At 57.8% G+C, this 26,996-nt stretch overlaps 1 protein-coding gene across 1 annotated transcript; it reads right to left on the minus strand.

Moving 5' to 3' along the window:
- Positions 1 to 630: 630 nt before the first annotated feature.
- On the minus strand, positions 631 to 26,809 carry PPP1R37 (protein phosphatase 1 regulatory subunit 37). Its single transcript, XM_075725414.1, has 14 exons — positions 26,768 to 26,809; positions 26,473 to 26,638; positions 15,606 to 15,703; positions 14,687 to 14,732; positions 11,652 to 11,752; positions 8,894 to 9,013; positions 7,246 to 7,396; positions 6,239 to 6,394; positions 4,654 to 4,766; positions 4,200 to 4,341; positions 3,577 to 3,743; positions 2,058 to 2,979; positions 1,527 to 1,615; positions 631 to 1,438 (listed from the first exon to the last, which is right to left on the minus strand). Exons 1-13 carry the CDS (start codon positions 26,807 to 26,809, stop codon positions 1,533 to 1,535), a joined length of 2,307 nt encoding a protein of 768 aa, XP_075581529.1. The 3' UTR covers positions 631 to 1,438; positions 1,527 to 1,532.
- Positions 26,810 to 26,996: the final 187 nt, after the last annotated feature.

Raw genomic sequence — 26,996 nt, forward strand, 5'->3', positions numbered from 1 at the left:
CGAGCCAAGCACCAAAAGAGAGAGGCAGGGGGGAGTCGGTGACGAATGCAGATCTCGTTTAATAGAAAACAGTGTTAACAAAAAAACACAACAGAAAGAAATGATGAACATCAGCAGATCGATGGCTGCCGGCCCCCCGCCGTAGTGTCAGCGCCGCAGCCCCCCGCCCCAGCCGCCCTGGTGCCCGGCCCCATGCCCGCAGCTCCCTGATAGATTTATTGCACTTAAGAAAGAAAAGCAACGCGTCCTCTCCCCCCTCCTCGGTGGCGGCGGCGGTGACGCTGGGCAGGACCCCCCCTGCACCCTCCCTGAGAAAACCGGCCATCGGGCCCGGAGGGGCTCGGCCGAACCTGGGAGCGCAGGGAGGTGGTGGTGGGGGGCCCGGGTGTCACCGCCAGCAGATGCCCACCCCAGCCAGGGGCTGTGGCAGCCCCTCGCCGGCTGGTTTTTCCCCAGGGATGGCCAGGCTGGGAAGCCGGGATGAAGATGCCAAAGGTCGCGGCATCCAGCTGGGAATCAGGCTCCTGCCACGGCGACGGGTTCCCACCTTGGATCCCCCCACCAAGGGGTTCCCCACCTCGCCGGGAAGACGCCGTGCCGGCACGGCCGGCTGCGAGGAAGCGGCTCGTGTCCCAGCCCCAGCCCCTCTGGAAGCCGCAGCCCCCGGCAGGTTTGCGTGGGGCGGGGGCAGGCTCCACCAGTGCTGCTTTTTGTGTTTCTGGGTTTTTTTCTCCAGCAGCCCAGGAGCAGGAGTTCAGTTGCAGGTTAGCCCAGAAGGAATTAATTAATTCTAACACCCTCCTCTAAATCCCCCACCCAGTAATTTTGCAGCTGACGATAAATATATAACGAAAACAAACAAACAAACAATAAAAGGAACTTAAAAATAAATAACCATTGTGGCTGCGGACACAGCCTATCCTGGGTATCTTTAGTGACAGATGCTCCCCCGTGGGCGATGGCAGCCCGACCGCGCAGCCCTCCATCCTTCTCCCGGCACGCGCCACCGTGCCGCTGGCACCTCAGTCCCTGTAGTGTGTGGTTTTAATCTCCCGGTGGGACCGACGCCGCGCCGCCTTCGCCCCGGCGCGGGAATCTCCTCCTCAGAGAAAGATAGAAAAAGAAAAGGCGAAGGTGTCAGGTAGTGTCCAGCGAGGGCAGGGACGGCTGGGAGCCGGGACGTCCCCGTCCGGGTCATTTTTCTCCGCTCTCCTTCCCTTCCCTCCATCACCCTGGGGACACAGCAGGGTCCCTCTGCGCAGGGGAGGCGAGTCGGGCACCTGGGGAGGAGTCGGGGGGCAGGAAACTGGGGGGAAAAAAAATTTAAAATAACCCTTGGTCCTGAAGCCCGAGGTTGGTTTCTTAAATCATTGTGTGGAGTGGGAAGAGAATAAAGCTCCGCTGGAGCCTCCCCTCGACACCGAGCGACCCCGAGGGCCTGCGGGAGAGAGGAGAGAGAGCGGCCATGGGGTCCCCGGCCCTCCGGGACGCTCCCAGGGCTGTCCCCAGCCCCTGTCCCCGCTCACCTGCCCTCACAGCGGCTCCTGCCCCGCGTCCTGGCTGGCCTCAAGGAGCAGCTCCTCCAGCTCCTGCTCGTTCTTGGAGCAGCTCAGCTCTGCAAGCAAATGGCCACCGTTCCCTTCGCCTGCCTGCCTTCCCGCTCCCCCCCCCCAAAAATGCACGCAGAGGAACGCGGCGCGTTAGCCTGACCGCTGACAAAGAGGCTCAAGGAGCTTCCCGCAGGGCTTGCTAACTTCAGCTTGTTGGGGAGCCTAATTAAGGAACACTTCCAAGAATGAAGCTCTTGAGTGCAGGGAGATTCATTGTGGGTTAAAACTCCCCCAGGAAAAGCCCCCCCCAGCAGCAAATTACTGCACCTGTGGGCATCCGACGGGGAAAGCAGCAGGGATTTAAAGCCCCGGGAAGACACCGGCATAGGGAGCGGCTCTGCGCTCGTCCTGGGCTCCACCACGCTGCCCCGCAGCGATTTCGGTAGACTGGCCAGAGCGGGGCTCGGGAGCCGTGGGGATTCAGGGGCTCGGTTCTGGAGTTCTTACCGTGCTCGGTGGTGCAGCTCCCCATTTTCCCATCGCTGTCCGAGGACACCTCGGGCAGCGCTCGCGCAAAATCCATCTTCAGCCCGTTGGGGAGGGGAGTGTCATGGGCCGCGCTCTCGCAGGTCGTGGGCTCGCCCCGCTCGTGGTTGGAGCCGTCGCTCAGTGCCGCCGGTGCTGTTGGCGAGCCAGCAGCAGATTCGGGAACCGCTCCATTCACCGGGAGTTCGGGTTTTGTGGCCGGAGCTGGGCTCTGGGGCTCAGCGGGTTTTGCAGCAGCATCGGTGTCCTCCCGTGGGCACGCTGCATCGGCGGCTCGCTCCGGCAGGCTCTCCACTCGCGTCACCACGAAGATTTTATGGCCTCGCCCGGGACTGGAAACCGAAATCCTTCTCTCATTTCCCTGGGACGGAGCAGAGGCTGGAGAGGCGGCAGGACTCCTCGTGCCGGTGCTGTGCTGCGATTCCTCGGCAATGTGCAGGGGGGGCGGCCGGTCCCTTGTCTTCTTTGGGGACAGCAGCGGCTGGGGCACAGCAGTGCTGTCGGCAGAGTCAGGGCGTTTTGGCAGTTCGCTCAAGTCCCCCGTCTCTAACCCAGCATCCGCCTCCTCATCCGTGTCCGAATCGGAGTCTGTCACGTTGCCTCCGTCATTGTTCTCCGCTGGCTCCATGTCCCCGTTCTCCGAGGCCGTCGGGGTCTCTCCGGCTTCTTCCCCCTCTTCCGGAGTGGAGGCAGCGCTGCCTTCTTGGCCGTCCTCTGCTGGACCCTCTTCCAGAGGCTCCATCACAGTGATCTCTGGCATTGAGGCCGATTGCTGCAGCTTCTGCTCCTTCTCCTCCTTCTCTTTGGCCAGGATGAAGTTGCGCTTGCAGCCGTTCTGGATCTCGGCCAGGAGAGCCTTCTGGGTTTCGATGAAACTTTTTACCTGTGAGGGCAGAGAAACTGTCAGTCATTTGGGACGTTCAGAAATCAGCTGTCTGGGAACAATCAGCTCCATGTTTATTTTCCAGCCAGGCACACCCTAACAGGGTGGTTTTTTCCTCCACCCCTTTAAGATGTGACTGATGTTTCCCCAAGAAACAATTAAACGGCCCAAGGGCTGCTTCTCAAAGCGATTGCCATCAGGATCGTGGGATTCCCATCCCGGGGGATGCTCAACGCTCAACGCTCAGCGGAGCAGGACCCCGAGTGCCGGGTGCTGGCTGGGTCCTGCTCGGAGCAGGGGGCTGGACCGGAGACCTCCAGAAATCCCCCCGACCCGAGCTGCAGTGTCGGGGTGCGTTCAGCATCCCAGTGCAGGGCTGCCAGCCGAGAAACATTATCTTACAGGGCAACCTTTGCACAAAACCACATGGCTGCAAGCTGGGTAGGAATTAATTTCAGCTGAAAAATGGGACAGCGGTGGAGCCGAGCAGAAGCTTGGAGGAGTCACCCTCAACAATGGCATTCTCCTGCCGGGGGGGGATCAACGAGACCCCCCGAAAGGGCAAGAGAGGGGCGGGGGAGCGGGTGCGTTACCTACCGACTCCTTCTTGGGCTCCCTGTCCAAGTCGAGGCGCAACAGCGAGTGGTTGACCTTCAGAGCCAGCGACAATGCCATGAGGCCGCCCGTCTTGATCTCGTTCTCTCGCAGATCCAGGCGAAGCAGCCGCGGGCTCTCCGCGATGAACTCCGCCACCGCCACAGCACCTGCAAGGGACGGGAGAGCTGCTGGTGATGGCAGGGAACAAGGCATGACGCTGCCGGTCCCCTGACCATGCTCCTCAGGGTGGCATCTAGCGGAGCTTGGTATTTTAGGAGGGACGAGGGGTGTCAGCAGGAGTTGGGTGCCAGCTCCCAGGCACCCTGCATGCTCAGCAAAAAGGTTTCCGCAGGGCACAGAAGACGCCAGAGGCACCAAACCCACGGGAGGAGGTGGCCTCGGACAGGCCAACTGCGGCACTTCGGTTAGAGCTGGGCTGCGTCCCACGCAGAGAGCCCCCAGCTGAGCTGGACCAAGCCACCTTCTCAAGGACCAGAGCGAACCCTGCGTGCTGCTCTAGAGCAAGGGAAGCTCTGCGGGGGATACAGAGCTTTCGGCAGGCGAGCCACCAGCCGAACTGGGGCCCTGGTCGGCACAGCCAGTGGGCGCCAGCCTGCACCCACCTTCGCAGGTCAGTTTGGTGGATGCCAAGCCCAGGCGAAGGACGGAGCGGTTCCCGATCAGCCCATTCTTCAGGTTGCGGACGCCTTCGTTCCCGATGGGGTTGTGGCCCAGGTTCAGGGTCTCCAGGCTCTGTGTCTGAGGCTGTGGATACCCAGGGGAAAAACAGCTCGAGGCGGACAGGACAGCGGGTCTGTCTCAAGCCCGAGTGGGTTTAATTCACGGCTGTTCCTCCAACCTCGGGATGCCCGAGCAGTGGCGGAGGGGAACAAGGGACAGGTTCTCCTCCGACGCGGCACCAGGGGCACGTCATGCCGAGCAGCTCGGCTGCTGCGCTCCCTCCCACCGCTGCCCAGATCCGGCCCCAGCCGTCGCGGGAGAGACATCTCTCTGGGAGCAAAGCTGCGCACCTGGTGCAAGCCATCGCCCCCCAGGAAGGTGCCAAGATCTACTCACCAGCGTCATGCCCAGATAGGCCATGCCGGTGTGAGTCAGCTGGTTGTTCCACAAAACCAGAGTGACCAGCCCTTTCCGCTGCTCCTTCAGCCCTTCGCAGATGTACGCCAAGCCTGGAAAACAGCCGGGTGTCAGCCCTCCCCTGCCTGCACAGGTCCTGCCGGCTCGAACGACGCTTTCCTCGCTTCCTCCGGTCTGTCCCTCTGCTCAGGCGCTGCCCGATGCTGGGTAGGACGGACAGGCAGGACAACAGCACCCAGACAGCAACAGAGAAAAGCCACGGCATCGTCACGCCAAGCTCTGGTGCTGGCGGTGTCTCCGAACACCGTCCCCACTCAAACCCCTTCCCCCAGCTGCTTGATCTGACCTCAGCTGCGAGCAAAGCGCTTCGCTCCTGTGTGCACAAACAGGCAATTAAACCTCTCGGCGTGTAGATTTAATTAGCGCTAGGCTGGAGCCTTTGGAGCAGGTACAAAACTCCCGGCGAGGAAGCCAGAGGTGCAGGGATGTGGGGCGCTTGGGGTTGGCTGGGCGCTCAGGGTGACCCCCTGCCCATCCCTCTGCCTGCCCGCGGCATGGGGGGACGCAGGGTGGCACCTGGTCGCAGGCAGAGGCTGGAGGCAGGGTGTGCGCTCCTTCCTTGGGGTCACCGTCTCCCTTCTTTGCCAGATACGGAATTACAGAGCAGTTTGGAGACGCAGATCCTCCACAGCTCCCGTACACCTTCCTGGCCAAATCCTGTCCGGGCTTAGGGCAGGCGCCATTTTAAATTGCTGCAAACACGCTTATTCGATAAGCGCACGGCACCCCAATGCCAGCGATGCTGCGGAAACCCACAGCAATGCCCAGCAAGCGACTTCCCACATGTACAGGCCCAGCGCCGGCCATTATTAAGCACCCAAAGATGTGAGGGACGTGGCAGCTGACCTGGAAGGTGGCAAATTAATATTTGCACTTTAGGGTGGGACCCATCTGGGAGTACAGGTGGCCACAACAGCGCCGGTGACATCCGACTTGGTCACGCTTGGCTACCTTTACACCCAATCCAAAGGCAGCCGCGACAGCTCGCGCGGAGCGAGTGCGGCTCCTCCACCAAACCGTGGCACTCAGCCAAGTAATCAGCGTTGCCGACCAGAACCAGCTGGGACTGAAGTCCAGGCTGGGACTGTTTCGCAATTCCTTGGTTGCTATTAGATTTGTCCGCTCATTCAGCTCTGGGAAGTGAGGCGGAGAAAAAGCAGATGGGAGCAAGAGATGGAGGGAGGCGGAAGACACGACTCCGAGGCACAAGGCATCCCCACCTCTCCCTACCTTCGGGAGCTGCTGTGCACCTCGCAGCCCAGCCCAGGAAGCAATCAAAGTTTCTCTAATGATCTTAGCTTTAAAACCCAAGAGGTTTACCCTGTGAAAATCCTCCTGACATGCTGAAGCTGCTCTGTGCAACCCTCCTGCTTTGGCTCCGCTCAGGGTTGTCCCACCGCCCTGAGCTCTGTGCTCTGCAGCTGAGTTCCTCCCTGCCTTAAAACTTGGGTCAAAACTCCAGGGAATCGGGGCTGTGCCTGAAGGAGCAGCAAGGGGCCCTCACCCGAGTCCAGGATGTGGTTGTTCCTCAGATCGAGTATCTGTATGTAGCAGTTGAACTTCAGCAGGTTGCCGAGCTGAGCCGAGTCCTGCAGCCCGTTCAGCTTGTTATCGGCCAGGTACAGCTCCCGCAGGTTCACGTTCATCTTCAGAGCCGTGGCTGAGAAGGTGGAAAACCAGCACCTCAACCCACAGCCCACACTGGGACGGCTCGGAGAAGAGGCGCTGCCGGCTGGTGTGCCCACGTGGTCACTCACCAGCGGTCACGGCCCCCGCACGATGCGCGGGCTCGGGAGCATCTCAGCCGCACCGTTACCAGCGCTCACGCCCGTCCCAAAAACGCCCAAAGCGGTGCCATAGAGCGCGCGGCCCCCGGCACAGGCGGCTGCATTGGCACCCACTGCAGTCACAGTCGGGACGCTGGCTGAAATCCCTGGACAGAATTCCGAGGTGTTTGGCCAGCAGCGGGATCCCGCACAGGCCCCTTTTTGCCCTCCCACCCGCAGAGGGAAGTGGTGGTGGCTCGTGCCGGGACGAAGGGGCTGCCCGCGGCGTTATCAGTTCGCACAGGGCATGTGCCCTCACCAGCACGTCGCCCTTTTCCAGCCAGGCCAAGCTAATAGACAATTAAACCCCAGAAACGCTCCCCTGCCCGAACCCTTAGCTCATCGCTGCTACCACAACACTGCCATTAGCTCCAGCCTGGCTGTGATTTATTGCTAATTCATTAGCTTAACGACGGGGCCGCCCAGCATAGTCTTACACCCACTGCCCACAGGCTGGGCTGGCACAGAAACATCTGACCTCCCACCTGGGACAGACACCGGCACTGCCACGCATCGGCACGGGCATGCCGGCAGCGACCGCCCGAGACCTCGCTGTGCGTCGCCGTGACGGCGAGCCCGGCATTGGCACTGCTCTGCCCCCGTGCACCCGGCATCCCGTCGCGTTTTGGGACGTGGGCGGGCACTGCAGACACCCGAGCTCGGTGCCCACTCTCCGGTAACTCACCCAGCAGCATGAGCGGGCGTCCCGAGAGGCTGGCGTTCTCCAGGTGCAGGACAACCAGGCTGCTGCTGATGCGCAGGGCACGCGCCACGAAGGGTGCCGAGTGGTCCAGCAAGGGCGTGTTTCGGGCGTCCAGGTACTGCAGGCAGTTTGTCTGGGGGGTAGACACAAGACGGATCAGCGCTTGGCCCCACGCAGCCTTGGCCGCTGGTTTTTTGGCTGTTTTTCTAGGTTGGTTTTAAGGCCAAGCTATTTTTACAGGCCAAGTCCCATCCTGGCCACCGATGCTGCCTCCGGGCTGCTCAGATAAGAGCTCCTGGGATGACTTACACCCATCCAAAACATTGTTTTGGTCACCCCACAGGCTTCAGATAAGAGGCAAAGAGCCAGAAGGAACCGCTCAGATAAGCCCGTGTGCTGGGACAGACTGCACTGAGCTCCACGCTCGAACCACACAATTCCAGATAAACACCGTATCTCCCGGAGAATCGCCTCCCCACCGAGTCCGCCATCACCCTCAAGCTACGGCACCGGGGAGGACACGCTTCAGGTGACCATAACAGCACCACGTTCTCCAAAGAAAAGCTTCCCTCGTCCTTCCACATCCGAGGATGTGCTGCCCTGAGCTCTGAGTCTGGGAAGGCGTTGGGCCACATGTCCCCTGTCTGGGTTTTGCCTCCAAGCCCTAAGACCCTTCCCTGGCTTTGCACGTGCCATCTATTCCTGCTCCAGATCCGCAGCATGCCAACAGCCTCTGCTTGGCTGATTTACCATTTTCCGTGCTAACAGAAGCCCTTTCACACCTCCGGATTCTTCCTTGCCTATCCAGAAATGAAGAGCCCCAAGCTGCAGCCATCCCAAGGGTGTCTCAAGCTCCTTCCCTGCACCCGCGTACACGCAGACGGTTTCAAAGCATCACTATGGGGTCGGCCAGCGCCACATGGGGACACATAGCTTCTCCAAAACACAGGGTGGGCGTTGCCTGCACCGCGCGAGCTCCAGTTCCCAATTTCAGCCCCACTGCAAAGACGCCTGCGTGGTGGGGAACGCTACCGGGACACAGGCTTTCCAGCCGGAGTTGCACAACGCACCGGAGGTGCCAGGTGAAACATCGGCAGCGCCAAAATTAAAATTAGCAGGTCGAGAGGTAATTGTGGATCGAGGGTGGTTTTGCGCCACGCCCCGAGTGGGAAGCACGAGACGCTGCCTCCTCTGCGCTCGGCTTTCAGAGTGAATTCAAGCGTGGAACAATGAGGTTAATTAGCCCTGCAAAGCCAAACACCGGCACCAGTCATCCTGCTGTAAAGATAATGAATACCCAGTTCGAGAGGCTGACCCTGCAAGCACGCCACTAATAACAGACTGCTCTTTTTTTTGCTGGGATCTGCATTTCCATTTTCTCTGCTCTGGGTGCTCGCCGGGGCATTAAGCAACCTCGCGGCAGGTGGGAAGGGTGATTTTTTTTCCTGCCTTCAAGCCTGGGCTAACCAGGCTTTTCTGAACTGGGTGGTTTTCTGGACGGGCGAGCACAAAACCACACCTCCGGTCTCGGGAAGCACGCAGGAGTCTTTCAAGAGACTCAGCCGAGACCACCTGTGTGGCCACGGGGAGTTAAAGCAGGTGCCGAAAATATTTGTGAGCGAGCACAAACCTTCCTCATCATGTGTGCAGCTGCCTGCCAGCCTCGGGTGCCGATGTGTTTGTTAAAGGAGATGTTGAGGTGCGTGGCTGACTCGTAATACTCGATCATGTCAAATAACGCCGAGGCGCCCTGCAAAACAAAGGCAGATGGAAAAGCTGCGTTAAGCGGCTGGGCAGAGGCTGAGGAGGGTTTGAAAGGAAAAAAAGAAGTTTTGCTGTGCTAGGACGCAAGCGGCTCGGGCACAAGCTGGCTCCTCCAGACGCCTCTCGCCCGACCTCACGTCACCGCTCTGGTATTTAGGCATTAAGCCCTTGCGGACAAGGTCTGTGACCCCCTCCTCTAAGGCAGTCCAGGCAACAAAACCCCTTCCTTCGACGTCAAGCGCAAACAAATTGGCACCTCAGGTGACAAGTCTGCCCGTCCCTGTGCCCGTTGGCACCGTGGCGCTTTGCGTCCCACCCCACCCCAGCCCCCAGCATCCCAGGATGCTCCCCTGGCCACGGCAGAGCTGGGTCCCCCCGGGTCTCTCCTGCCTCTTCAAGAGACTCTGCAGATTTGCTGCCCACGGATACTCCAGGAGGACAAAAAAAAAGGCATCTCGCCATATTCCCAGCGTCCCCACCACGAGGCACGTGCCTGGGGACCGTCACTGGGGCAGACGGGGACCCGGTGATGCCTGGGATGAGGTGGCTCCAGCGCAGCCGTTCCTGCCGCACGCTGCGCTGGCAGAGCCGCCTCCTGGGATAAAGCCCGCAGATGAAGATTTCCATGAGCGAGCCTGAGATGGCACCTTGCACCCTGCCCCTCTTGGCACCGGGGGAGAAAGCGAACTCGGCCAGAGCGGGTTACAGCACCAGGATGCGCAAGCACTTGAACAACACTTCTGAGGACATGGAAAAATGGCTTTTTTTCCCTGGATATTCAACCTGAGCTAAGGCTGGGCTATCAGCTTGGTGCCTGTCCGCTCCCTGTGGGGTTATCCAGCTCCGCAGGCAGCAGCGGCACTTCTCCAGCCAACAAACCACCCGATAATCCAATAGGGCTCAAAAAAAAAAGAGTATAAAACCCAAGACTTATAGCAGGGTTAGGAGTGAAAGGGATTAGCAGAGCAGGACTCGTGCCCGTGAAATGGCTAAAGCTCCTACGGCAGAAGCGGAACAATTTGCTTAATTACATAATGAGCCTCTTTGGAGAAAATTAGCTGAAACATATGCTGGAGCAGGCAGAGAAGAGCCAGGAAAGCGCTGCAAGGCTTCCAGAGAAAATATGTCGAGAGACCTGGAGGACTGGAAAACACCAGCATGAAGGCAAACAAGAGAAAGAACAGGTCTTCGGAGAACAACAGGACTTTCTGCTGGAAACAGGGTGCTCATCGGCAGGAAACGAGGAGGAGAAGGATCTGGGTACCGGGTGACTAAGTCCCCGGCGTGACACACCCAGGGGAAAAAGGCTGCCGATGCTGAATGAATCGGAGGGACGGGGACAGGAGCGGGAGGTCTCAGGGCTGCGGGGGGCCGGCGTTAACCCTCCATGGCTCCTTTCCCCCAGCAGCAGACATGGAGACACATTGGACACCTCGTGCCCCGCAGACGGTCTCGCTCTAACGCAACTGGAAGAGAAAAGCAAAAAGCACCGAGGTCTGCAATCTCTCTGCCCGGACCGTCCAGCTCTGAAGCCACAGGATACGTTTAAATTATTAACGTAATAATCGTTCCTCCTGCAAGATAACGACTCAAATGAAGCACAGGACCATTTTACAGCCAAAGACGTCACGAGCTCAGTCAGCCCGTCCCTGCTCTGCGGCCGCACGTCCCTCGCCAGCCCGCGGCGCCGTCAGGGGACTCATCCATCGCCCGAACAGCCCCGTCCTGCGGCCGTGGCCCCCCTGCAGCCCAGCGGAATCGTGCCCCAGCGCCCAAGTCGGGCGGGATCCCGGCGGGCTGCATCAGCATGGCCCCAGGATGGGACAGGGTCAGCGAGAAACTGCTGCGGGTCAGAGCTAGCACCGTCACGGGGCCGGGCCAGGAGCCACCGTCCAAGTCACATTTTTCCCCACTTCATATCGGATGTGGGCAGTGGCCCCGAGAAGCTCGTGGCTGCTGAGCCTTCCCAAAGTGCTGCTCAAGTGGGAAAAATTGGGGGAAAAAAGCCTCAAGAGCTTCCAAGCAAACACAGACAAGACAGGCCTGAAGTCAGGTTCAGGACAGGGACGGACGACATGGCAAAACCAAGACCCTTGAAGATGCAAGGACTGAAAGGGGATGCTTGGGGCAAGGGGAACTCGGGATTAAAGCTGGTTAAAATAATTTTTAACCACTTCCTTAATTTTTAACCTCCCCCGCTTACCCGCTGGGACCTGAACTCAGGGCCCCAGGCATTGCAAGAGAAGAGGAAAGCAAGTCGGGACAGGATGGGACGTGCAGAAGGGAGCCTGAACTCCATCCTCAGCCCCAAAAAGCCATCTGAGAGCTACCCACAATTCCCTCAGCTTTCAGAACAGCTTTCGAAACACGTATTTAAAATGCCTCGGAGCTTCGTGGCCACCCGGGCTTCAGAGTGAGCGGTCAACCTCTTCCTTTCGGAGCAGCAAACGCTGCACCAGCAGACCTAAATAAGAGTGTGGGTATGGAGGGAATGGGTACAGCTCCACAGTACGGCCCCCCCCAAAAAAAAGTCAGTGCCTAGGAGGAGCTGATGACAAAACCCGTGAGGTTTGCGTTAGCTGCAAAACAGGAACAAGAAGCCAGGAGAGGTCACAGCCACTTACATCTTCATCCAAGCTTGTTTGCTCCAAATCAACAGTTTTGAACTGGACCCGCTTGAAAATTTCTTCCAGCGCCTCGCAGGCTTTGTAATCCAGCTTCTCCCCTGGGGAAAGAGCAGAATAAGCTTCAGCTTCTTATAACACGCAGGGCATGTACAGTCATGAGTGCGAAAGCCCCGAGCCGTAGGACAGAGGACACGTGGAAAGGCAACTTTCTCCCCCGTTCGGAGGCAGCCCACCTTTCAAACAACCCGCCTGAATGGAAATTCAAACCCAATATTGGGCATTCACAGTGATTTATTCACACGTGCCTTGCCCAGCAGCAGAGAACATCAGCTCAGATGAGAATTTCTCATTAATGGATGGGGACCGGCCGTTGCAGGGAGCCCTGAAAGCCGCGCTGGGGCTCACTTAGCAGCGCCGCAAGCCGGGAGAGGGACCCGCAGGGAGACTTCAGAAAGGACGTTTCTCACGTGGTTACACAGGGTGAGCTCGGAGGATTTTGGAAATCCACCTCACAACCAGCGCGGTTGCTCACCCGACGCAGATCAGCCACAGCAGCAATGCTTTTGCTGCCTAAAACTCACTGAAAAACCAGGATTTCTGTCTCCCCGCTGGGCAGACAGCCTTCTTCCCAACACACCGACCCCTCACCAGCTTCAGTCCCTCTGGAATGAGGTTACGAGCACCTCTGCTGACAATCGAACGGCTGGCTGATTACTCCTTTTGCTATATAAAAGCACCACGGGGTCGAAACTAAATCCCTGCACGCATGTTGTAAATACACACACTGTTCGGCTGCCTCTGACAAATGAAATTATTCACGTTTCAATTTAGGGAAGCACTGGCATAAGCTGCCTCAAGAACATTGCCCAAGATTTTGGGCTTTTTATTTACTTATTTATTTGCTGATTTCCTATAGGACCATCCTCGCCAGCCCTGCACAGCAGCAGGTCTCCGAGGCCCGAGGTGCCGGCCAGCCCACAGACGAGCCATGACAGCTCACCCCCCCAGCTTACGGGACTGCGACTCCCCCCACAACGCTGCACAAGCTGCTTCTGGTTGAAAAAACGGGGGGGGGGCGGCGTTCCCCAATAAGCATCCGTGTGGGCTGCTTTTAGACGCTGCATCGATTGCCAGCGGGTGATTCCGCCACACAAACTGAACCTGGGGAAGGGAGGACCTGCAAATGTGGAGGTGGAAGCTCTGCCTTTCCTCCTAACACCAGCAGATCCCGCCCCCATATGACGAACGAGGCAATGGCAGCCAGGTCTGGTGCACCTCGCTGCAACCTCACTGCTCCCCTCCGAAACATCGAACGCTGAAAACGCAGCAGCAAAGGGTCACCCGCTGGGGTCTCCGGCAGCCCCACCGGCCCGCGTCTCACCGGCACCTCCCTGGCTGGTACAGCCTCGTCGGCAAAGGTGACAGCGATGGGGAATCTATTTGCTTCCCAAATAGATCGCCCTTTCCACGCCGGAACCAAACCACAGAGCGATCTCACCCTGCGGAGCCGGGAATTCACTCAACAAGCCCAGGGCGAGCTGTGGTCCCTCATCAGCTCCCTCCCATGTCTTAAAGCGGGAGGAGGTCACATCCGACACCAGCCCAAGTGAAAAAGGTGGAATGTGGCTTAAAATACACTCAGAGCTTTGTTTCTGCGGTAATAACCATCACGAGGGGGATCCAGTGCAGGGGAGAAGCAGGGCACGCTGGGTGGGAAACAGTCACGAAGCAAGTGCTGCGGAGGGAGACTATGAACCCTCGGCAAAAGGCTGAGCCTGGGCTGCGCTGGCGTTATATCGCGAATAAAGCTGGTCGCATAAAGCAACCAGCAGCTGGGCTTCTGCAGTGCTTGGGGGCTTCTGAGAAACCCCTATTTCTAGGGGAAGGGGGGGCACGGGCTCTGGCTGCCCAGCCAGGAGATGACCGTGGGAATTGTGAGAAGTCAAGAAAAAAAATCCTGTCTGGCAAAGTTCAGTGCAAATGATGGTGATGGGGCCTGTAAAAGATTTTATTTTGGGGGGGTGTTTGGGCAAGCTCGTGTTGTTACTCCTCCAGCAGCATGTCTGTCCCACTCCAGGCGAATCAGCTCAGGACACGGACACCCCGCTCCCTGCGCAGCGAGGTATTTTCTTGGGTTCGTTATCAGCAGCTCTTGAGTGGTTCTGCAGCTTTCAGGCTCGCCCCCCGGAATAAGGGACAACAGGCACCAAGCGCTACGGATTAAACCCCAAGGGTGCAGCCCCTGCAGATGGCTTCCGTCCCCAGAGCCAAGCTGGAGTTTGCTGGAGCAAACTCCATCCACTCGCGCACCCGCCGAGTTTCGTGGGAAACCAGGACCGCTCTCGCTGCCAGTCTCCCAGGTTGTTTTTGGGCGGCATCCCCCGGCACAGAGGGGGAGAAGAGGCTCTTTAGGAAGGGAAGGAGACCAGTGGAAGGCAGAGGGAGAGAGGCAGTGACCTGCTGCGAGAAGAACCCCCCATAAAATATTTGCCTAGCAGAGACCTTGCAGGGAAGTGAAGGCGACTTTCTTCCTCTCCTTCCCAGAGCTACGGGAGATGCTCTGCAAAAGCCATCGTCCACGACAACGTTTGCCGTAAGGAGGATTAACTGGAACACCTTTCCAGTTTTCCTATCGCATGAGGAGTTTCGGGATGTCAGTCTGAAATGTCTTCCGGCAAACCTGCTCTGGCTCAGCCCTAGCTCATGCCCCTAACGAACTGTTTGTTTCGGGAGGCAGGGGGTATGAGGAGGGTGCTCAGAGGTGGTGAGGGGCACTCTGCTGCTCAAGGCGGTGCTGAAGCTATTCTGCTGCTGTTTGGGTGCTCCTCAACCAGGACGCTAATACTCCTCGTACAGAAACACCTCTGGTACTCACTTTTCTGCTCTTGCTGGGATGAAGGCGCTCTCCTGCTCTACCCTGCAAGAGCCCCAACCCGGACCATGACTCCAGCAAGAGCCGTACCAATGGAATGAAACACCAGGATTACCCAGAAGGAAAATAAAATCCCCTGGTGATGGAAAAAGGAGCTTACCTTTCAGATCTAAGCAGTCTATCCTGGGAGTCAGATCTTTAAATTCCTGCAAAAGAAAAAGCAGGATTTCATACTCAGGAAGAAAAGGAGGAAGGCGGGGGGAAAGGGAGGGGAATTAACGTGCTAGAGTAACGAGGTAACATGACAAATGAAGAGAGGATATGGGAACTCTCAGCCCGAGGTTCACTCGAAACCAAAGCTGCCACCTATGGCGCTTTGCAGGCTGGATCTGTGCGAGTCACAGGCAGAGCTGGCGTCCCTCCCCGGGGACAAGGTCCTGGAGCTCTATGAGGAAGGGTGGCTGATGAAGATGAGGGTCTGTCTCCACACACGGAGGCACTGGAGCTACCTGGGGAAGGCACAGTGGGTGAAAAAAGCAAAAATCTTCCCTCTCAGGCCAAAGGAAGAGCTCTAAACTGTGCTCCAGCGTGCTGTGCTCAGGCCTGAGGATTTAAATGGGGCTTTTATTCACCCCGTGTGAGCAGGGAAAACCACAGCCCTCGTCGCGGTCTCCCTGCGGGCTTCCCTCCCCCGACCGCATGCGCAGATTTCCATTTAAAATAACATCCGAGGTATAAACTGCTTTGCAAACGAGCCCATTCAAGTCTCATCCCCTAGCTCAAAGGCATGCCGGCAGGGAGCTACCCCTGCACAGCAGCCCGAGGAGACGGACACAGCTTCGGCAGAGAAAAACAGGGTCTGGTAGCACATTAAATTACGCATAACGTTTTGCTAGCAAGCTTCTTCACTTTTGCTCTCTGCAGCAAGTTTCATCTGTCCAGAAACCTGCTCGTGCTACTAAAACAGGAGTCTTCGTTCCCGTTTGACGTGCCAGCAACTGAAACGGTCTAGGCAAGTCGTGTAATAAAGGGGAGCGTTTGATCATTTGGTGCTGGGACAGCACCTGCACCAGCTGTACCTGTATCTGCCTCAGCAGTTTGGGTATCTGCTTGCAGTTCAGCTTCTGGCAGGCTTGCTTGTAGGCGGTCACGATTTCATCGACAGTCACATTCTGGGCTGAAAAGGCACAGGGTAAGAACTGAGGTTACGGTTGTATTTGCAGGAATCACGCATCCACGTTCACCCAGCGGATGCCGCTATCTGTCAGGATTTACACCCGGCAGAGGAGCCTGCAAGATTAAAAGGATTAAGGACATTCGGACGCAACAGAATGAAGCAAAACCTGAGCAGGGCTTGCTCAAACACATCTACAGGATCAAGCCCCGTCTTGCTTGGGCAGAAAAGGGGATGGAGAAGCACAGTTGGCACCTCCTGCCTCCTCCAGCTGTGCTTTGGCGCAAGAGCTGCTCTTTTGGGAGCAGCAAAGCTTTTCACAGTCACGGAACAACAAACCCCGACCCTGCTCAGCAGGTTGCGGCGGTGGTTAATAAATAGTGCTGTCAAATACGTTCCTCTTGCTTTTAATTTCACTCAACTTTGGATTTCCACTTGATCGCTTTGCGATCGCTGTGTGGGCATGGATCCAGACAGGGTGCATCTACCCCCACGTATAACCCCAGATTTTCCCTAATCGGCTTCGGGAGGCAGCCGGAGCAGCGTGTGGAGGACTCGGGGGTCAGCCCGAGTCAGCAAGACACCGGCTAAAAGCTCCCAGAGTTGTCATCCTCTGGTAAATACGTCCTCAAAATGCGGCTCCTCGTTCGGAAGCCGCGGGAGGGGCATTTTGCTGCCGTCACCGCCTCAGCACCGCTGAGCTCGGCTCCAAGCAGCCAAGCGGCATTTACTCACCGCTTCTGCCTTCCCTGAATCACGGGTAACGCTGCTGCTCCGGATGCCGGGGAAGCCGATGCAGGTGGCGGGAGCTGCCGCGGGATCATTAGCCACGTGAGGCGATGCCCACCTCCGCTTTTGGCGTGATTTCGGTTCGGTGATCGGCCCAAACAAACACTAAAGCCATCCCCGGTCGGAAGATGATCTGGAGAAACCAGATTCCCCAGGAACCTCATCTGACAGAGCACGAAGCAAGCCCCCCCCCACCCCATCCCTGAGGATTACGACATCCAGAGAGCTCGATAAAAACCTAAACACACTACTGGCTGCACCAAAACAAAAAACAAAAACAATACTATTTTCATCTTCTCCCTGTTCACAACAAACCCGTCGGGCATCTCTGCAGCGGGATGGGGTCAGAGCGACACGTGGCAGAGGCAATGCCATGTCCCGGCTCGGCTGCACCACCCAAAAATGCCCTTTGGGCTGTTTTTAGCCCTACAACCCTTCCCAGGCCACCGCGGCGAGGTTTGCGGGACAGCTAACACCCAGCCGAGCAAAGCAGCAAAGATTTAAATAGCCCCAAGCGAGCGCTTAACTAGGCAAGCCCTAAGACCTGTTTTCACACCCCAAAAGCCCCATGCGACAGAAAGCATTTGCCCCTCCGAAGCACCGCAGGGACGTGCCGCGTTGCCGATTCCCTGGGAGCTGAAGAAGGCACTGCGGAGGAAAATCCACCGAGGCCTAGCGAGCCCTAAAAAAAGAGAAATATTAAGGTTAGCGAAGGGATTAGCTGCACTCTGCGATGTTTCTGATCCTATCTGCCACGTGAATGTTTTCCTCAATAAAACCAAGCATGATTTTGGCAAAGTGAGGAGAGTAAAGAAGACGCGCCACTGCCCTAATGCGGACGGGCATCCCGGGAGCGCAAGGGCACAGGGTGATCCAAGTGTCTCCGAACCTGTCTCCAAAATGTCCTGGCTGAAGGACTTCTCCCCAAATCTGAACTCAAGTGTGCTTTGCTAATCTGGTTTTTAATTAGTTCCTGGCAGTAAGATGCTTTGCTCTGCCCTCTCCTGGGTGGAATTCCTAAATTTTAACACCCTTCATTGCTGGAGGATGGGGATTTGCTTCCACTTCCCTCCACACGCATCCTGGCCCATCTCTGTTCCCACCTCACGCTGCTCGCCGAGCCTCACTGGAAGCCAGTGGGGAGAAGTAACAGGTCTCGTGGTCCTCTCAGGCTGCTTCCAAAGCTTCCAACATCCTTCTTCACACAGAGACGTGTGCCGAGAAGCTCGTTGTCCGGCGCGAGCTGGCAGCTGGGCTGCCGCTGCACTCCACGAGGATTGGAGAGACTCCCTGTTCCCAAAGAACCATCTTGGGATGATTGCATCCACGCGGTTAAATGCTCATGAGCGGATCCGGATCACCAGTGGGAACCTCTCACCTGCTACTCCCAGGTCTCCTCTGGACTTCACCGCCAGTGCCGAGTCTGTTCCCACCCGGATCTCCTGCATCTGCCGGGTGCTGGAAAACTCCCCGAGTTTACCGCCGGAGTCGCAACCACTCACGTAACCATATGGGCAACACCAAGAACACCGGCGAGCCCGGCACCCGCTCTGTACGTCCCCGTAACCGGTAATCCCTGCAGCATTTCCGGCGCAAGATCACGCAGCGTGACCGCAACCCTTCCGCGGCAGCTCTGGATCAACTTGGTGGGGCTGCTGGTAGGAGCAGCTGGGATTTGATCTTGGTTTTGCTCTTGTGAAGCCTTTAAGGAGGTCAAACACCAACGCCAAGCAGCGGTTCTTCCTGCAAGGCTCGGGCTTCGCTCCGAGGCCACCTCGCTCTTCTGAAACTCAGATCCACAAAAAACATTCTTACTTTTGCCCCAACGATGCATCCTTAGGATCAGCACTGAGGCCCTCTGAGGGAATTTGCTTGCTAGGTATCAGGGGTTTTAACTCAAAAGGATCTTCACGCTGTTTTTTAGAGCGTCCCATCCCCATTTGTTTCTCTTCTCCCCCTTCACAAAGGGCCGCTCTCCTGTGCGACGGTGCTAACGAAGCCTGCAAGTCAGTATCAATATTTCCTGTTTGAGCTCCGTCTTGAGGCTCACCAGCAAATATTTGCAGTGTCTGTAACATCCACCTTCAAAATACCGTTGAAATTTCTGGGAAAAGCCTTTTTTTTGGCAGCACAGGCCGGCAGACGAGGGCTGAAGCCGATCCCGCGGCACGGCACATGTTTTTCAGCTGCTCCAGAGCTGGCAGAAGGGCTTTACACTGCTGATGCCGTCCATAAAACAAACCAGAGCTGTTCTGCAAACAGGTTTGATAAAATACATATTTACACACAGTTAGGTGGGCGACTTGAGCAAGCAAAGCATGGCTGACTCCCAGCTCAGGTGGAATTACGCGCAGCTTCAAATATCTGGTTTTAGAAAGAGCAGGCTGGAGACTGTGCTGGTTTCCATTTGCAGCATCCCCAGTGGCATCCTGGATCCCCCCTTCCTTAAGGTCTGCCCCAAAAATCATCACGTTAAAGGACAAAACGAGATGGAAACCACAGCTCATCTCATAGTGCTTCAGGTCCCCCCAGGAGAAGAGCGGCTGCACAAGACTTCAACGCGTTTCTCTAATGAAGAACTAAGATTTATTACCGAAATGACGACCGGTTTTGACCCCGCTCACGTCCTGACCCCCTCTGCCATTTTAAAACCCTGCACTATCATCCTCAGAGTTAGCTACCTTAGTAATTATTCTCTTACTACTGCTCGTTGGATTAAGAGCAAAGAGCGATAATGAGCGTATTTCCCAGCCTCCTGTGTAACTCAATGCGTTTCATTTGATAATGTTCTACTAATTTTCACCCACAGGTCCTGGCAAAGCAGCCACCGGCTTCACCAGGAGCTGCTCCAGCGACAGCACGGGCTCTGGAAAACACAAACCACAGCCACGCAGCCGATGAGGCACCGGCAGAAAGCCTGGAAAATTCAGTAAAAAAACCCCAGAAAGGGTCATGGATAAAGTTTAAAATGCAAGTAATGCTTCTTCCTGTGAAAGACGACAACGGCCTCGTGCTGCTCTGCTTTTCCCGACCACCAAAAGCACCGTTTATGTGTGTTTTGCCCTTAACTACAAGCTCTCTGGGGCTTTATTTGCTCCGGCTTTCTATGAGGAGCCCCCAGGGGTGCCACAACTCAGGCAGCAACAATCTGGATCCCCTGGAAAGGATCCTCAAATCCCCTGGGATCTATCTTTCCCAAAAGGCACGTAATCCCCCAGGGGCTCGGAATGCAAGGAAGTGCGGCACCGGGGAGGGACCGACTGTGCTTCCGTGCCCCTAAACTGCTCTGCCCGCAGCGGGTTTTGCTTCGCCTGCTCCTCCGGCCACATCCAACCTCAGGACGACACAACGCCAAAGCAAACAGGTCGTTACTTATTAACAGGCGGCATTAGCTGCCAGCTGCAGTCGTCTCAGCCTCCGTGCCACGGAAGAGAAAAGATCAGTTTTCACAGGTTCATGCTGCCCTTCACTTAGTTTTGCTCCCTGCACTCACTTCGAGCCTGTGTCCCAGCAGGCAGAGTGTAAGGAAAAGGAGGTGAAAGCCGATGGAAGCAGCAGGGATGTCCCTGTCCCGGAGCTGCTCGAGGAGTACGTCCCAAAATTCCATCAGGCAAGACAAAGGCAGTGACATTAATGCGATCTAAGCAAATGTTTTACCTCCACCGCCAAAGTCACCAAATGAGATCTCTTAACTCTTTGCTTCCACTCGGGAGCATCCCGCTGCCACTTCTCCCGGGCGAGGCTTCAAGACCCATCTTCCCACGCAAGGGGAACAGCAGCTGGAAGAAAATTATTTACTTCTCTAGGGAAGCATTAACCTCCCCGCCCCCGGCAGAGGAGTTTGCTGGCAATCGAGCGGCTCCTTCGCTCTCAGTCCAGCGGCACCTGATGCAGGGAGAGGAAGGTGGTGCCAGAGTCTCCCCAACACCTGGATTTGCTCTTCCTCCAGCGAAGGGCACCAGATCCCACATTTTGGGGGAATGGCACCCAGCACCCGGTGGGTAACAGAGCTTCTCTGGTGGCTGGTGCCTACTACGGGCCACCTGATCACAGGGAGCCTGCTGACAGAGCCTTCCTCCTCCAGCTCCGGGAGGCTTCGCGCTTGCAGACTCTCGTGCTGCTGCGGGACTTCAACCACCCCGACATTTGCTGGAGAAGCAACACGGCGAGCTGTAGGCAATCCAGGAGATTCCTGGAATGCATAGACGACAACTTCCTAAGCCTGGTAACAGACACCCCTACCCGAGGGGACGCGATACTGGACCTGATGGTCACCAGTGCAAGTGAGCTCATCGGTGATGTCAAGACTGGAGGCAGCCTGGGCTGCAGTGATCACGCGTTGGCGGAGTTCACGCTCCTGAGGGATATGGGAAAAGCGAGGAGCACAGTCAAGACCCTAAAGTTTAGGAGAGCAAACTTCCAGCTCTCCAAGGAGTTAGTCAGAAAACTGGGAGACGGTCCTCAGGGGCAGGGGAACGGAACAGAGCCGGCAGATCTTTAAGGACACCTTCCAGAGAGCGCAAGGGCTCTCAGGGCCCAGGGGTAAGAAATCAGGCAAGGAAGGGAAGAGACCGGCATGGCTGAGTCGAGACCTGCTGGTCAAAGTAAAGAGGGAACTGCCCAGGCAGTGGAAGCAGGGACAGGTGTCCTGGGAAGAGCACAGGGAAGCTGCCCGGTTGCGTAGGGAGGGGGTGAGGAAGGCCAAAGCGCAGCTGGAACTGAATTTGGCAAGGGATGTAAAGAATAACAAGAAGGGCTTCTACAGGTATGTCAGCCAGAAAAGGAAGGTTAAAGAAAGCGTACCCCGCTGATGACAAGAAAGGCGACCTCGTATCAAGGGACGAGGAGAAGGCTGAGGTACTCAACAACTTCTTTGCCTCAGCCTTCACTGGCAACCTCTCTCCTCGCCCCTCCCGAGTCGATGGAGCGCAGGATGGGGAGCTGGGGGGTAAAGCCCCTCCCGCCGTAAGGGAAGATCAGGTTCGAGACCACCTGAGGAACCTGAATGTACACAAGTCTGTGGGACCTGATGAGATGCAGCCCAGAGTCCTGAGAGAATTGGCTGACGTAGTGGCCAAGCCACTCTCCATGATATTTGAAAAGTCCTGGCAGTCAGGTGAAGTCCCTGGGGACTGGAAGAAGGGGAATGTGGTGCCCATTTTCAAAAAGGGAAGAAAGGAGGACCCTGGGAACTACCGCCCTGTCAGCCTCACCTCTGTGCCTGGGAAGATCATGGAGCAGATCCTCCTAGAAGCTATGCTCGAGCATATGGAGGACAGGGAGGTGATTCGAGACAGCCAGCACGGCTTCACCAAGGGCAAGTCCTGCCTGGTCAACCTGGTGGCTTTGTATGAAGGAGCGACTGCATCCGGGGACAAGGGAAAAGCACTGGATGTCATCTATCTGGGCTGCTGTAAAGCCTGCGACACGGTCCCCCACAACATCCTTCTCTCTCAATTGGGGAGATATGGGTGGACTGTTGGGTGGATAAGGAATTGGCTGGATGGTCGCATCCAGAGGGTCGTGGTCAATGGCTCGATGTCCACATGGAGACCGGTGACAAGTGGGGTCCCTCAGGGGTCCGTACTGGGACCGGTGCTGTTTAACATCTTCATCAATGACAGAGACAGTGGGATCGAGTGCACCCTCGGCAAGTTTGCAGATGACACCAAGCTGAGGGGTGCGGTTGACATGCCAGGAGGACGAGATGTCACCCAGAGGGACCCGGACAAGCGGGAGAGGTGGGCCGGTGTGACCCTCACGAGGGGCAGCAAGGCCAAGGGCAAGGTCCCGCACCGGGGACGGGGCAACCCCCGCTATCAGTCCAGGCTGGGGGATGGAGGGATGGAGAGCAGCCCTGCCGAGAAGGACTTGGGGGTGCTGGGGGATGAAAAGCCGGACACGAGCCGGCAATGTGCGCTGGCAGCCCAGAAAGCCAACCCCATCCTGGGCTGCATCAACAGCAGCGTGGGCAGCGGGGCGAGGGAGGGGATTCTGCCCCTCTGCTCCGCTCTGCTCTGCTCTGCTGAGACCCCCCCTGCAGCCCTGCGCCCAGCTCGGGGCCCTCAGCACAGGGACATGGAGCTGCTGGAGCGGGGCCAGAGGAGGCCACCAAACTGATGCGAGGGCTGGAGCTGCTCTGCTGCGGGGCCAGGCTGGGGGAGCTGGGGGTGCTCAGCCTGGAGAGGAGGGGGCTGCGGGGAGGCCTGAGTGCGGCCTGGCAGCGCTGAGAGGGGCTGCAGGAAGGGTGGGGACAAGCTTTTTAGCAAGGCCTGTTGGGACAGGACAAGCAGCAATGGATTTCAACTGAAGAAGAATCGATTTAGACTGGCTGTAAGGAAGAGGGTTTGTACAGCGAGGGTGGTGAGGCACTGGCACAGGTTGCCCAGGGAGGCAGTGGAGGCCCCATCCCTGGAAACATCCCAGGTCCGGTTGGACGGGGCTCGGAGCCCCCTGCTCTGGTTAAAGCTGTCCCTGGCACTGCAGGGGCTGGGCCGGGGCACCTCTAAAGGGCCCTTCCCACCCAAAGCATTCCATGATTCCATGATTCTCCACCTGACAGCAGTGGCATGAGCCAGCTGTCCCCAGGGTCTCTCCTGCGTTGGCAGACACCCCAACGCCTGCAGCGAGCCAGGCCTCCTCACTGCTGTGACGCTTGGCATCAATGCCGGTCCAAACCGAACAAGCAAGACCTCGAACACTTGGGACAGCAGGACTTCACCCACACGATGCCTATGGGGTATTTTCCCTGTGTTTCCACACCTGCTCCTTCACGACGCTGCTGCGGTTTCCCAGATGTATCCCGGGAAATCAGGCAAAGACGTCTTTCCCCTCCCATGCTTGCCATTGGAGATGGCAGAAGACACAAGCCTCTGGCTCCGCTGCCCAAGCGTGGAGGTCCTGAGCTTTCTAACAAAGCAGCTGATGAAGTCACAGGAGGGGGGAAAAGGAAATAAAGGGGCACTTCCCCGCCCCCCCCGCCTCATTTTGCATTCTGGCTCATTTCCCAACGAATAACGTGGCACCCACAGACCACGCGCCCGTGGGGCACCGGCGCGGCAGAAAGCCTGGCAAGCCGAGGGAGACAGATGGCAGCAGTGCCTGGCCCTAAACCTTCCCCTCTCTGGGTATATCCGGCAGCTATCCAATCCTAGCCAACCCCTTGGACCTGTGCAGGCTTAAATAGAGACAGGGTTTGCTTGGAAAACAAGCTGGGAAAACCCAGGATGAGCTTTCGGGTCTTCTGGGTTAAACCCGGCGCAGCATCTCCATCAGCGGAGGTACGGGACCAGCCACGTGGGTGCCGAAGGGAAGGAGCGGAGAGGAAGGTCAGAGCAGAAAGCGCTGTAATTTAACCTGACATCGATCCGTGTGAGGCAGCGGAGAGGCCGGTACTGCAGCCTGGCAATAAAGAATTAAAGGCAGAAATGATTAACGCTAATCAGCAAGGTTTCACGGAAAGGAGGGCTGACAAACGGAACCCGACACGGGTCTGTAGAGAGGCTACTGATCCAGGAGCTCAGGTAGCTCTGTCGGATCAGGATGCTTTAAAAAGGTGCAACAGTCCCAGCAGGTAAAAAGAAGGTAAAAAAATGAGAAATATTTAAAAAAAAAAAAAAGAAACTGTGCTTGATTCAGTAAGAAACATGATGCTATAAAGCCACCGACCGCCTCTTGGCGTACAAGTAGGGTGTTTCTGTGAGAGGCGAGGGAACCACTCGACGTTCGGATATCGCCAGTTTTAAAAATAATCAAGCATCTGCCTTGCAGGCTGAGAAGCCAGGAGCAGACAGACCCGCTGCCCATGAAATGACGCTAACGATGCTCTAAACTCATCTCCTCCTTCGCGTCCTGTAGCGCGAAGCTTCGCCGTAAACCACGCACCTCCTTTACCTTCCTCTTCCTAGCCCTCGAGTGCTTTCGGGGTGACAAGCACACCAGAGACAACCCAAACCGACGCGTGAGCAGCGGCATTGCCGAGCCCCGTGCCGCGTGCTGCCCAGCTAAACCGGCCCTGCCGGTACCAGCTGGGAAGGAGACATCAGATTCAAGTAGCCAGAAGCAAGTTAAACGAGCAGAGGCGCATCCGCCGGAGCAATTTCAGCCGACGAATGATGAATGAGAGGTAAATAAAGTCCCAAATAAAAACAGTTATTATCCACACGTGAAAGGAATAAAAGCAGCGTCACGGGCAACGTGCTCCAGAAGTCAAGGGAAAGGCAGGTCCCGGATGCCGGCTCTGCCCTGAATGACGCCGGCTTCCACGGCGCCACGACGATCAGCAGTGTACGGGATTCCTCTCTAATTAGAGAGGAGAAATTTGCTTTCGGGCCCTTTATGCTGGGTGCCTTCGGGGGCTGAAGTTTGATGTTAAATGGCTTTAAAGAAAAGGTCCCTGATGCCCGAAGGGCGCAGCGCTGTCAGGGAAAGCCTCTAGCTCCGAGCCAGTGCGCCTGGAGCCTTGGGAAAGGCGAGGTCGGCTGAGGAATCTGCCCCTCCCGGGCTCCCTCTGGGATAAGGCCCCGTGGGAAGAGAGCGGCTGAACAGCGGCCGTTTTCTGGAGCAGCAGAGAAGGGCCTGGGGGGATGAGCCCCGGGTTGGTTCGCCAGGTGAACATCACATCTTCATCTGGAGCAGGATCAGAGTGGTGGAAATTTCATATTAACACAGCTGGCAGGATATATAAACAACAAAAATGCATTAGCGAGCCCTTCTCCATTGCTGGAGATATTTCATGGAGGCGTCCATCACCGCCTTGGAATGAGCCAGCTAACACCGAGCAATAAAACCAGAATTAATTGTTGCTACGTAACGAGATCTAGCGCCTTTTAGGCCACGTCCGACGTCCATGCAGTGAAACCAGAATGGGTCTCATCACCCAAGGAGGTGTGCACGACGGGAAAAAACTTGTGAAAAACCCAACTTCTGGCTTGCGATGCAGTAAAAAAAAAAAAAAAGGCCTGTTTGATTCCCAAAAAGGAGGCGCAGCTGCCGGTTACCGATGATTTTTGGTAGCGGGTGCTGCAGCAATTCAGTTTGGGATAGGGAAACGCAGCTTGCGCCATGAACCCTGGCGAGCAGCAGCCTGTGAGGAGCTTTTGGGATGGGCACGCTTGTCCCGCAGCACAACGTCCTTTACTGTACCTCCATCCGGTTCCCGTGTTTCAATCCGGTATAGAGAAATTTGCAGCCAGCCACATCACACAATTATCGGGAGCCCCGGAGGCATCCTGGTCCAAACGCCCTCCCCCAGCCCGGCAGAGAGGCCTGGAGCAGAGTGGATCCACAGACACCAGTGCTTCGCTGGAGCTCATGTTCTGGCCATGCCCTTCGTTTGGGGACATTTCCCAGGAACATGACGCTCTATTGTTCGCCACGCCGAGCTCCCCACGGTGCCAGAGGGGCTGAGGTGGACGTCAGCACCCAGAAATGTTACCGAAACCTCCAGGACCTCGGAGGGACGGAGCTCTAGGTCAAACCTTTCTCCTCCCTTGGGTAGGTGAAGCTTCAGTAATGCTTTGGGAAGAGACGCTGGTTTCTCTATGCTGCTGCTGCGGGACCATCGCCCTCCCATTGCAGCGGGCAGCACGGACCCCTGCCAGAAAGCCAGGCGCCAGGCAGGGCTCTCCCACCGCGCTGGCAGAGCCCAACCGTCATCGCCGTGCCCGCCGCGCCAGCTCAGAGCGGCAAAGCCAGGAGCTTCCCCCGGGCCGAAGCCTTTGCTGGCTGGGAGGATGGGGGCGGCCGCTCCCCGCCATTGGCACCGGTTTGCCTCCGTGCCTTCGCCGGGCCCACGGCTTTGGCGTGCAGCGCCCGGGCGGTGGTTTTGGGGGCTCCCAAAGGCTGCGCTCGGCAGCCGAGCCCAGGTGGCTAGGTCTGGGGGTCTCTGCCCCGGGGCCTCTGCGGCACCGGCCCGGCCCAAGCCCGGGGCCCCCCTCGAGGAGCCCAACCCCGTGTGCAGCCCCCCCCGCCCCCGCCGTTACCGTGTCTCCAGGGGTCCTTGGGCTCCACCGCCCCGGAGACGATGTCCTCGTCGGAGGGGAACGTTACCCGCTTCGCGCCAGGCCGCAACCGCCCGTCCTCAATTCCCCGGGCCGGCCCGGCCGCGGCGGCCTCAGCGGGCGCCGGGGCCTCGCTGCCGGGCTCGGGCTCGGGGGCAGCGTCCGCCGGCCCCCAGCCCTGCCCCGGGGCCTCCATGGCGGAGCTCACCCTCCTCACTGCCGCCCCGGGGGCATCGCCCAGTGCTGAGGGGCTCCGACGCGGCGGGGCGGGGCGGGCGGGAGCGTCCGCCGGCCCGCAGCCCTGCCCCGGGGCCTCCATGGCGGAGCTCTCCCTCCTCACCGCCGCCCCGGGGGCATCGCCCGGTGCTGAGGGGCCGCGACACGGCGGGGCGGGCGGGGGGGGAGGCGCGCAACCGCCGCGCACGGGAGCGGAGCCGCCACCGCCGCCACCCGCCAGCGCCGCACCGGCCTGCGCCTCCGCCGCCGCGCTTTCGCCACGGCCGCGC

The sequence above is a fragment of the Pelecanus crispus genome, chromosome 30 (genome assembly GCF_030463565.1).
Source record: "Pelecanus crispus isolate bPelCri1 chromosome 30, bPelCri1.pri, whole genome shotgun sequence".
Taxonomy (NCBI): Eukaryota; Metazoa; Chordata; class Aves; order Pelecaniformes; family Pelecanidae; genus Pelecanus; species Pelecanus crispus.

Bases quoted from the DNA above. Each gene is read 5' to 3' on its own strand.
- PPP1R37 (XM_075725414.1), bottom strand. From the start codon at position 26,809: ATGGAGGCCCCGGGGCAGGGCTGCGGGCCGGCGGACGCTCCC. The intron at 7,397-8,893 runs GTTTGTGCTCGC...TCTACCCCCCAG, and splicing joins CTGCACACATGATGAGGAAG to ACAAACTGCCTGCAGTACCT. The intron at 4,767-6,238 runs GTGAGGGCCCCT...GCTGTTTTCCAG, and splicing joins CAACCACATCCTGGACTCGG to GCTTGGCGTACATCTGCGAA.